This window comes from Panthera pardus, unplaced genomic scaffold (genome assembly GCF_024362965.1).
Source record: "Panthera pardus isolate Hobbes unplaced genomic scaffold, ASM2436296v1 HiC_scaffold_2, whole genome shotgun sequence".
Lineage (NCBI taxonomy): Eukaryota > Metazoa > Chordata > Mammalia > Carnivora > Felidae > Panthera > Panthera pardus.
In genome coordinates this window covers 94029820-94042365 of record NW_026526765.1, presented here as the reverse complement: position 1 = coordinate 94042365, position 12546 = coordinate 94029820, and the positions used below count along the sequence as shown (strand labels likewise).

The window sequence follows — 12546 nt, the reverse complement described above, 5'->3', positions numbered from 1 at the left end:
TGAAGATGAGTGAAGTTAAAAAAAAAATTAGAAGGAACTTGGTTATTTTAAAGTAGTCCCTACACTTACCTCTACACTGAAATAAGAAAATTTATTCATTTGCAAGTTTGAATTTGTCCACAGCAGCCTAAGAGCACTAAAAATGCTTTACCAGGTCTGAAATGTATTGTTGACAATGGCATTGAAAACAAGACGATCTCCAACAGCAGATGGTCCCCGAAACTTAAACATGTCCACGGACTTTAGGAGGGGGTGTGCCCTACAGAGGCGGCTGATGAAACAAAGGGAAGAGAGAGAGGAGAAAGAGGTCACTCTTCAAAGTATTTTCATGAACTGCTAATTTGCGTAACAAATGCGACAAATATTTCTTTTTTTTTTAATGTTTTTTAATTGTTTGTTTATATTTTGAGAGAGAGAGAGAGCAGGAGAGGAACAGAGAGAGACGGAGAGAGAGAATCTGAAGTAGGCTCCAGGCTCTGAGCTGTCAGCACAGAGCCCAACTCGGAGCTTGAACTCACAAGCTGTGAGTTCACGACCTGAGTCGAAGTTGGACGCTTAACTGACTGAGCTACCCAGGAGCCCCTCAGTGCGTTTTCTAAATAAACATCTTTTAACTCTTGTAAGAATGAAATAAATAACTAGATTACATAAGTTGAGAGTGGGTCTGTACAATCCCTGCAAACATTTTGGGAAATACTATGTCCCCAAGCTGGAGGGTCTTTACTGAGATGCTTGGTGCTTCTGCTCTTGTGGTGACAGTCATGCTCTTGTTTTGTTCCTTATCTCAGTCCCTCTGAAAAACAAACCAAGGTCTTCTGTCCTCATTTGAGGGTTCTATTCATCCTGACAGCTCATGGCCACAATCACAGGAAGTTGTAACTCTCAGGTTGGAGGGGAGCACAGTGAAGGAACTACCAGCTAGTGCTATTCACACTAGTTTCTTAGCTTCAACTGAATTCACTCACATATCACAAGACTCATATTTTTCCCTATTGGAAAATTACCTAGATTGCTACACAAAGCCTGAAAGGCTACAAGGTACACATTTTACAATTTTGTATGTGTGTGTGAAATTTTGAAATTTTGTAAAGTATATTTAATCTCAGAAAGTTACTTTGGTAATTTTCTACATTTTAGATCCCCACGGTAGTCAATTACTCAAAGGAATTGTGCCAACACTATGTGAACAGATTCTGCCACAGTTAATTATATTGTAAGCCTTACAAAAGAACAGGTTCAAATTCTTTATTGCCATTGAGAACGACAATCTCATTTTAAAAACAAGCTCTCTTATTTGCGTATAATTTATAGGAAGGATTATTACAGGTTTCTAACTATGGTCACAATTATAGACATACTCATCATAAAATTCTTTTCATTTTGGGAAAATAAAATCTTAACAATGTTCCATGGTTACAAGATTGTCAGTAGGGCAATTCCTGTTCAAATGCATTTTCCGAATTCACAGTGTTCCTTAAAACTGCTCAACTGCCTACATGGGTCCATTAATAATAAAATACCTTTTTTTGAAACTGAGGAGTACTTAAAAGTATTCTTTCAAGTTCCTCTCTTTGTTATCTTATTTTTCAGTTAATCCTTTGGCCATAATGATTCTAACCAGCACCTTCAAAGGTCAAACCAAATTGTAAAGTGTCTTTAAAAAAGTTTGCAATTTGAGTATTTTTAAGTGTAAAGGTCGTCTTCCATTTCTATTCTGCATCCACCATGTCATAACTATCATTACAAGAAGCTGCAGCGTTACAAGATCAACATTTACAATTCAGAATAAAGTACTAGAACTGTCATTTCATTTTTATTTTTGAGCCAAGAACATAAGCATTCACCTTTAAACAAAAGGGCAGATTAGGGGCTCCTGATTGGCTCAGCAGGTTAAGTGTCCGACTCTTGGTTTCAGCTCAGGTCATAATCTCGTGGTTTGTTGAGTTGGAGCCCCACACCCAGCTCCACATGCAGAGCCCGCTTGGGATTCCCTCTCTTTCATTCTCTCTCTCTCTCCCTCCCTCTCTCTGCCCATTCTTTGCTCATGCTCTGTCTCTCTCTCTCTCTCTCTCTCAAAATAAATAAACTTAAAAAATGAAAAAAAAGGACAGATTAATCCTAAGGTAAACAGATAAATGACTTATTTTCTAATTTTAATAAATGGCAACACTCTCCTCTCCTTCTCTCCTAGCTCAATAACCAGGACTCAGACCCTTTCTGATCTCTCCCCACTGGACACAACATCACACACCAAAAGTCAAAACCAAGAACCTTGCAGAAATAGTAGCCAGACTCTCCATCCAAGCCATAATTTGGCCACCAAATGTATTTCCATGATGGTTTGCATGGGGTGGGAGGACAAGTTCAATGCTCTGAACAGCGGTGCCACCTGTAGAAACCATTCCTTCCTCTTCATCACAAATGGGATCTGAAGGAGGGATACAGACATTAATATCGGTGGAATTAACTGCACAAACTGGGACTACTATTTTTCCTTCCTAGCTGTACCCTTAACTCGTGGGATTTTTAGAAAAATTAAATTATTCCTGAAGACTTAAATCTCCTGAGGACATAAACAGGTTTGATTCTAAAGAGTGACCTTCATGAATTCCAGGGAATTGGATAGCTGATTAGAAAGGCCCTTTTAGAGATTGTATTCTAATCTATCATACAAGTTCATTGGAATTTTGATTAAAATAATGATTAAATTTAAACTTGAGTTGTTTGGAGTGGAGAAGGGGCAGATCATTGTCGGGAAAGTCAGAAAGAAATTTGGGGGTTGATGGTATGTTACTATCTTGATTGTGGTGATGGTTTTCTGGGTGTACACGTCTCAAAACAAACTGTATACTTCAAATATGAGCACATGAATTTAGGGTATACCAGTTATTATTTATAATTATAATAATTATTATGTTATTTATAACTGCATTATGTATGCATAATATTATTTATGGTGCATCAATTATACCTCAATAAAGTTGTTAAAATGAAAGGACTTTGAGCTATAAAGGGCCAAAGATACAGAAAATCTGGAATAGTTTGCTCTAGTATAAACTTCAGAATGGGAATGTGGCCTCCATAGTTACTGTTTTGCAATGAATGCAGTCACCAACAGAAATGGCACAATGAGTTGTACTTCTCAGTGTCCTTCTGCTTCCTTCGAATCATATCTGTTCATTTACTGACAAATTGGTTTTTACTCTCAACAATGGAGAAATCATTTACTCTGGCTGCAAAGCAGTAAAATGTATTCAATTATGCGTCTTGCATCATCTAGTGAATCATCAGCTAGGCCTAAATCTTGTGTGCCTTTGTTGAGGAAGTAGAGGGAGGATTTACAAATCAGGGGGACCATCCCGGTTGTCCTGTCAGAGGCAGAGCTGAGCTTGCAGCCCAAGAACATAGATTAGGCAGCTGTTGGGAACTGGGAATGGGGCCATTCTTGGCACAGTCACACATAAGTGAGCAGAGAAGTGTGGCTACAAAGACCTGAACTGCATTTCCTCATGAACTTTTTAGATTTATAATTAATTGATGGTCTTTTAATTTTTTTCCCCTTCATTTCACTGATCATTTCAGTCTCCTACTTGAAAACATGTCAGAAACTTCCAAAAACACCCTAGTACAAAAGCCCAGGGGCGCTTGGGTGGCTCAGTTGGTTAAGTGGCTGGCTTCAGCTCAGGTCATGATCTCAAAGGCTCTGAGTTCAGGCCCCACATTGGGCTCTGTGCTGACAACTCAGAGCTTAGAGCCTGCTTTAGATTCTGTGTCTCCTCTCTCAGTTCCTCCCCCACTCACACTCTGTCTCTGTCTCAAAAATAATTAAAACGTTAAAACTAAATGAAAAATAAATAAAAGCCCAAATCCTTCCCTTGGCTAGGGAAGTCCTTCCTTCCTTGTCTGGTCTGTCTACTTCTCCAGTCCCAGCGAGTCTGATTGCGACTACTACCACTCTCCTCCCATCATATTCTCTTTCACTCTCTCTCTTTGTTCTAGCTATGAGGGCCTTTTTTCAGTCCTATAACTAAGTACTGTCTTCAACATCAGGGAATTTGCACATATTGTTTGCTCTATCAGCAGCACTATCACATTCTTCCACTTATCTCTTATCCCCTATTTTTATAGGGGAGCAAATTTTGCCACCTCAAGATATGCCTCTTTGGCATGTTGCTTCTTTTAGGCTTATTATTTTTAAGAAACCATAGAGAAGCTCTGAAAACCCAGTAGAAATTACCCTTTGGTAAGTGACATTTATGTGTATAAGAAAAATCTCTATTTGTAAGCATATTTCCCTTGCTGTACCAGAAAGAGGGGGATGACTGTAAATCTAGAAACTTACCAGAGAAGACAATGATTTAAATCTACAAAATAACCTTATCCTTGTTTACTGTGCTTTCCTCGGTAACCTCCCATAACTGACCCACCACCCCCAATATCATCTTTTGTCTTTGACTTTGCCATTTCAGTGAGTTACTCAGTTTTTTCTGGATCTCTCCCATGTATATAGGCAGTATCCTGTAATTAAACTTTTGTTTGATTTTCTCCTGTTAATCTGTCTCATGACAATTTAATTCCCAGACCAGCTAGAAGAAGCTTATAAAGTAAAACTTTTCCACCTCAACACTATGTTGGCTCATCTCAGTCAACACTTCCTCAGGAAAGCCTTCCAGATCTAACAGCTAATTCCCATTTATGAACTCACACATGCATCTTTCTTTTATAATTATACTTTTATTTTTCTTTGTGTGATCTTTGACCCACTAGATCCGAAGCTCCTTTGGACAAGAACTGATTTTCTTTTTAAATTCTAATATAATTCCTTAATATGAGCACTCAGTAAATATTTATTGAATGAATGAATGAATGAATGAACTTAATTTTGCTGATTTATTCCACATTCATAGTCCTTGCTTTCAACAGAATTTTCTAGGTAACAAAGTGTACCAATGTACACTTTTGTATGTTGTTTACTAGAGTTCCTACTGCTTTGCATTTTCACTTAAACAATACTGTAGACTCTTCAAATTTTTCCAGTTTTGTGGGTGTGAAATATCTTATATTGGTTATAATTTGGATTTCCCTGATTAATGTGGTCCATCATCTTTTCATATGGATACCAAACTTTCTTGTTACCTCTGAATAAAATGTCTATGTCATTTGCTTCAAATGCTATTTTTCTCCCATTCTTCTATCCTTTCTTTCTGGAACTCTGATTAGATGCATATTAGACTTCTTACTCCTTTCTCTATGTCTCCAAATCTTTCATATATTTCCCAATTCTTTGCCCATACATCTGCATTCTAGGTAACTCCTTCAGATCTATCTTCCAGTTACTGTCTTATCTGCTGTTTAATTCATTCGTTGAGTTTTAAATTTAAATTATTATATATATTTTTGTATAGAAATTCTGTTTCTTTGTCAAACCTTCTAGGTAATTTTTTTAATTCCTGAATAATACTTTTGATTCTATTTCTTTAAAATATATTAACGTTTTTGCTTCAACACTCTTTATGTGATAAATGCAGTAATTGTAGTCTTTGTAGGCTTCCTCAAAGGGGGCCCACCTCCCCAAAGCACCTTCAGAAGGTGATTCCTCTAGATTTTGGTGACTTATTTATTTTTATTTTTCAGGATTTTTGACTAGGAGTTCATATGCCTTGGATCTGTATCTGTGGGAATTCTTTAGAGTGGGGCTTAAAGTTATGTCTCCAGAGGTTTGCATTTGTGGCTGCCAGTCACCTGGGGGTACTGTAACACAGTGCCACTTCATAATAAATTTCTCTTGGTCTGTTTCAGTACAAACAAGTGATGTGGATTCTGATACCAAATCTACCTAAGAATGTACCTGTGATTGAATTCTCAAAGGAAAACAGGTCCCCCCATCCCCAACCCCACCCGTTTTACCTAGGGTTAAGGTCTCAATGAGATAGGAAAGTACCCCTACCAAAGCTCATTGAGGATTAGGATTTTTTTCAACTGACTCACTGAAAGTATCATTTTTTTAGGTTTGCAGGTCCATTTAAGGTTCCCTGATTCAACCTTCCACCTATCATGGGCCACTGGCTTTGTTTCCTGAGCCTATGCAGGCCCATTAAAACACAAGTTCTAGGTCTTCTAGTATCTACAGAGTCCCAAGCAAATTTGTGTTTTCCAATTATGGCCGGACTTCAAGATTTTCTCTTATTCTTCTTCCTGCTGAGATGTGTTTGCAAAGATGTTTGTAAATATTTTATCCAGAAATTTTAGCTTGTTCTAGACACCAAATCCACCATATTGCTGTAATCAGAATTGGACTGCTTCCTAAAGTGATATTTAAACACACATGAAATCTTGAATCTTTCAACTTCTTTTTTCTCTCTTTTTTTGCCATTACTGACATTGTCAGATGATGTCCTATTAATACCTAAAACTGTACTGATTTTTTTAGGTTAATATCTCTTGCTTTTTTGTTGAAAATAAATATAAACTACCTCTAAAATGCACTGTTAAATGAAAAAAAAAAGTGCATAGCTATTTGAATATTGTGCTCTAAGTGTGTGTTTGTGTGTGTGTGTGTGTATGTGTGTGTGTGTGTGTAATATTGGTTGTCTTTCAAGATAGGAACTGGTTAACTGGGAGATACTGATGGCAGGAAGTCATAGCTTTTTTTAAAAAAAAATATTTATTTTGAGAGAGAGCATGCACATGTGTGTGCATTGGGGAGGAGCAGAGAGAGAGGGAGACAGAAAATCCCAAGCAGGCTCCACATCATCAGTGCAGAGTCTAATGCAGGGCTCAATCCCATGACCATGAGATCATGACCTGAGCCAAAATCAAAATTGGACACTCAACCAACTGAGCCACCAAAGCGCTCTGGAAGTCTTATCTTTTAACTGAATGCCCTCATACCTTTTGAACTTTCACCCTGTGCATGTGTGCTACCTATTTTTAAATAATTTAAAATAATGATAAAATAAAAAATTGAGTAGGCAATATATTATGGAAAACATTGTAAAGACACAAATGTAATGCAATTCCTTCTTTTCTGAGCGATAACTTTAAAGACAAAGCTACTTGATTCTTATAAAGACATACATGGCATACACTGGGATACAAAGAGGTGGGTACTAGGGCAGGTCATGTATGCATAAGCATGTATGCAGAAATATACTGAATACAGGTGACCTACGACATGGATGCAAAAATATACTGAGTACAGGTGACCTCAGCGTAGAAGCATGCTTATTTACAGGTAACTGCCAATCATTGGAGAAATATAGCTCTCCTAGGCTCAGAGACCAAGTTAGGTCACAGTTCTGTCTGTGTACTCAAGTATGGTAAACAAACCTCACCCTTTCTACAGACTTCCAAATAAGACCATACCTGTCCAGAGGTCAATTACAATACTTGTACTTTGGATGTTCGTTAAGTATTGTGTCATCATTCTGTTTGGACAATTTTGCATTCATTCTACAATTTCAGGTCAGGAACTTTGACCTGAACTGAGGTCATTTTAACTGTTGTTTTCCTTCTCACAACCAGAAAGAATTAACACAGGATAATGCTCATAAAGATTTGATTTCTCACTAAAAAAATAATTTAATGCTCCAAATATGAAGTCTTTTCCTATATACCAAGCCTCCAAACAGTGACTCAGTGGTACAAGAACACACTCCAAAGAAGTCCTGCTTTTATGTAATCTAATCTCATCTGTTTCCCTTTTCTTCTGAAAGCATATGATTTTAACTAAAATTTCTCACTGTTCCAATGATATGAATTTCAATCACACAAAATCTTAAAAGAGATTCCAATTAGTTCTGATATTACTATCAATGTTAGAACCCTGGGTTTTCTAAAAACACTGTTCAATAACAGAGATGATCTAGCTGTCTTCCTTCAGAAGGTATTGTCCAGTTCAAGACAAACCCTATCAGATACACTGGGCAGCAGGTGGACAAAACACGCACTCAAGGGCAACTTAAAGTTCTGGGGTCTGGCTCTGACATTAAGAGAAATTGCTTTTAGGTTCTATGGTTGCTTCGGTGGCATGAAAGCTTGTAAAATTTCTAAAAAGATAAAATCAACAAAATTAAGTTATAAGTTGTATTGTACAAAGGAATGTAGAATCATCCACTTTTACAGCAGATTAGAGGAAACATGATAGAAACAGACTTCTAAAAATCTATAATTCTGAAGTATTTTTTTACTTTAAAGAGAGAAAGAGATAGTGTAAGCTGGGGAGAGGGCTGAGGGAGAGAGGTAGAGAGGGAAAGAGGGAGAAAAGGAAAGATAGAGGAGGAGAGAGAGAGAGAGATGAAGAGAGGGACAGAGGGACAGGGGGAGAGAGGGAGAGAGGGAAAGAGAGAGAGAATGGATCCTAAGCAGGCTCCACGCTCAGCACATAGCCTGATGTGGCACTTCTGGGATCATGACCTGAGGTGAAATCAAGAGTTGGACACTCAATCAACTGAGCCACCCAGGCACCCCTTCAAAATCTATAATTCTAAACTGAACCAGACCCATAGAGGAGATCTTGCCCAACTTCCTAACACACTGAAACTGAAGTCAATTGCAATCATTTTACCTCTACATTTGAATGGCTGTAGCATGTGAGAATGACTTTTCTATTCCCAATTCAGTGGACAGTTTTTATTTCTCACTTCCTGGAACACAGTTGACCACTCATTTCTTCATGTAACTCTACTCCCTTGACTTATGATGCTAGTCTCTCTGGTTCTCGCTGCATCCCTCCCACTAGTCCCTCTAGGTCTTCTTTGTAGATCCATCCTCCTCCTCTGATCATCTCTTATGGCCATGTTCTGCAGGTTCCACTCTTGGCCCACCACCCTCTTGCCCCTATGAGCCCTCCCTGGGTGACTGTAGGTACTGGCTTCATTTGAATTGCCATCTGTAAGCTGCTGTGTCTCAAACTAAATCTTCCCAGCCTGGTTTTGTCCTTTTGGTTGTTCCACAAGCACATGAGACTAAACTGAACTCATCATCCACCTCATCAAAACTGCCCCTCTCCTGCCCCTCATATGCATGACCTCAGTTCAAGATACTACCATTAATTAGCTAGTTGCTCACACCAGAAACCTGAGAGTTTTCCTGAACTTCTTCTTCCTCACCCATCTCCCCATCAGTGACCCTATTCTACTGATTTTACCCCTTGTATAGTTTTGGACTTTTCTCCTCCTTTCTATACTACCACTGCCTGGAGTAGCCACTCCTCATCCTTTGCCTAGTCTCCCTGCATATGGTCTCTTCTCCTCTACACAGAATGACCATATTAAATGCCAGCCTAATCATGCAACAAGTGTGCCCAAATCTGTATCAGCTCTCTTTAAGGAGAGAATAAAGTTTAAGCCTCTTAACTTGACCTAGGAGAGCCTCCATGATACAGTCCTATCTTTTCATGTACTGCCTCCTTCCACCTTGAATTTTCTTTGTAGTTTGCCCTTGTTCACATGGTTCGGCCACTTTATTACTTTAGCAAAAATGCATTTAAAATATATTTTGGTACAGAGACCATCTTTACAAAAGGATGGACTCTTCTCAGCATAGTAATTTAATGATGAAGTCTTCATTTCTTCTAAAGTAGCTTTGTAGGGCTCCCGGGTGGCTCAGTCAGTTAAGCGTCGGGACTCTTGATTTCGGCTCAGGTCATGATCTCATGCTTCATGAGTTTGAGCCCCACATTGGGCTGACAGCACAAAGCCTGCTTGGGATTCTCTCTCTCCCTTTCTCCCCTTCCCCCATTAGCTCCCATGAGCACACAGTATCTCTCTCAAAATAAATAAATTTTAAAAAAGTAGCTTGGTAACGGGCATTGTCTTTTAAAAGGTCTGCAATAGAAGCCTTTGAAAAACTTTTTTCCAACCAAAAGGTCATCTGTAAGGTTGTCCCCAGGCCATGATGATGTCATGCAGGGCAGAATAAAGCCCACACACACAGGTCACCCCTGCTTCTGCTTTTCCTCTCTCCTCTGGCCTCTGTGTCTCCTCTTCTTCCTTCCTCTCTTCTAATATTCTCATTCTGATTCTTTCCTTCCTCTTCTACTAGTAGCTGCCTTGGAGCCCAGGAAAGTTGAATCTTCTGGGAACTTCCTGTCTCACCACTGGGAGCAGAGTGGCTCAAGCTAGACCACTCCACTTCCTCCCCTTCACCACTTTGCTCTCCCTGAAAGGTCATCTCCCCTGGGGCTGAAGGAGATGGGGTCAGAAGTAAAGGAAGGGCAGGGGAGGGGCAAAGTGGCCCTCTTTTCCATGCCATTCTGGCCCCATGAGGCCTCCAAGAGCCTGGGGGTTCGCAGCCAGAGAACTAAGACACTCTGGCTAATCAAACAGTGCTACTGGGGGAAGAGCCAGGAAACAGAAATAGAATCTTATCGCTTCCATTCATAGCTCCTGTGATCTTTAGCAAGGCTCATCATGGCTCACTTTCAGTTTTCTCCTGTGTTGGTATTATAAGCAGTTCATATGAAGTAATGAAAGAGAGCCTGCTTAGTAAACTGTGAAGCACCAGATGGACATATCCCTGTGCTGTTGTTCCTTCATTCTTTGGTCACTACTGAGTGCATACTTACCAATAAGGACTGCCTGGTCCCTGTGACCCTTCTTTTCCTCTCTCCTCCCCTGTAGATCCTCCAATTTAAAGAGGTCTTAGATAGCTGCAGTTATATTTTGAATTGGCCAGGCCCTTCCTTCTCCAGCCACTGAGTTTGTTGGGGAAGACACCTACCATTGCCAGGGCTGAACTGTAATAACAAGGTGAAAATAAATGTACTCTAAGAAAGGACCCCTCTGCTTGTCACAGTCATATAATTAAAGTTCCCATAAGTAGATTTACTGACCATCAAACTCGTTATTTTCTTTCATCAAGTTTTTAAAGGTATCTTCATGATGTAATCGAACTTTCCTTCTCTCTGAAGCCAGATTATGTTCCACATGATCTTGCTCAGTCAGAAGTGTGACTGGTTTTAAATGAATCTAGAGAAAGAAAAACATTTATCTTTCATTGCCTTGTTAAATTATAAAAGCGCAGCATGGATTTTGCAAAACCAATGATATGTTATATTGTTTTCTAGTAATATATGTTATATTGTTTTCTAGTATTCCAAGTAAATAGAGTATTTCTGGGGGCACCTGGATGGCTCAGTCCATGAAGCATCTGACTTTTGATATCAGGTCAGGTCATGATCTCATGGTTGTGGGATTGGCACCTGTGTTGAGCTCTGTGCTGACAGTGAGCCTGCTTGGGATTCTTTCTCTCCCTTTCTCTCTACTCCTCTCCGGCTTGAGCTCACTCTCTCTCTTTCAAAAATAAATAAATAAACTTAAAAAAAAATTTTTTTAATATTTATTTTTGAGAGAGAGAGAGAGAGAGAGAGAGAGACAGAGAGAGAGAGACAGAGAGAGAGAGAGACAGTGCATGAGCAGGGGAGGGCAGAGAGAGAGGCAGACACAGAATCCAAAGCAGGCTCCAGGCTCTGAACTGCCAGCACAGAGCCCGATGCAGGGCTTGAACTCACTGACTGTGAGATCATGACCTGAGCCGAAGTCAGATGTTTAACTGACTGAGCCACCAGTAATAATCTTCTTTAAATACATTATGTGTACATCTCTTTCTTCAGTAGAAAGATCTAGTCTTGTTATATCATAGTTGTCATTATGAAGTGCCCTTACAGTGTATTTTTTATGTACATTTTAGTTTTTCTCTGAGTCCAGAGGGATGCCACTTCCTCTGCCATAATCAAACAGTCATTCCAGTGACAGCCCTTTCCCAGTCTCTAGATACAGGGGTGCTCATCTCCTGAATCAATAGCAAGATAGTTAGGATGGTTGTTCTCACCATGACCTTGCCATCCCAGTTTTCCTACAGTGTGTGAGGGACTGAAGTTATCCAAATAAGACTCTGATTCTCCCAGGGGCAGTATGGTATAACCAGGAGGTTTTTAGAAAATTGCATTTATAAGGTTAAATATCATGAACGTTTCTTATTTTGTTATAAAATCATCTGTGTGAACATTTATATTGTTTTCAATATTTTGCTATTAGAACAATGATGAGTGAGGGCTCCTGGGTGGCTCAGTCGGTTAAGCGCCCGACTTGGGCTCAGGTCATGATCTCGCAGTTCGTGGATTCAAGCCCTGTGTTGAGCTCTGTGCTGACAGTTCAGAGCCTGGAGCCTGCTTTGGATTCTGTGTCTCCCTCTCTCTCTCTGCCCCTCCCCTGCTTGTGCTCTGTCTCTGTGTCTCAAAAAATAAATAAAATGTTAAAAAAATTTTTTAAATAGACCATTCCTGGGTGTTTTCACACATATTATTTGACTAAGTTTTTTTCTTAAAATATCTTTAAACTAAAAAAGTCAATATAGGCATAATTATTTCTTCATATAATATATGCTTTAAAGAGTTTTCCAAATATTAATTTTCCCTGATTTTTAAAATTTTCAACAGGCCTACAGAATAAAAAATTCTTCAAATTAATGAATGAGGAGAGGAACTTTGAATCCTCTGAATTCTTACTATGAAATGTTTTCTACTTTTTGCAAAATTAAAATCTC

The 12546-nt window shown here is 39.1% G+C and overlaps 1 protein-coding gene across 1 annotated transcript in view; it reads right to left on the bottom strand.

Moving 5' to 3' along the window:
- ACOT12 (acyl-CoA thioesterase 12) overlaps nucleotides 1–12546 on the bottom strand; it is a 49194-nt gene that overhangs the window by 12897 nt on the left and 23751 nt on the right. The window contains 3 exon segments of the mRNA XM_019462864.2: nucleotides 152–271; nucleotides 2272–2428; nucleotides 10835–10970. Coding sequence (XP_019318409.1) covers nucleotides 152–271; nucleotides 2272–2428; nucleotides 10835–10970 — 413 coding nt within the window.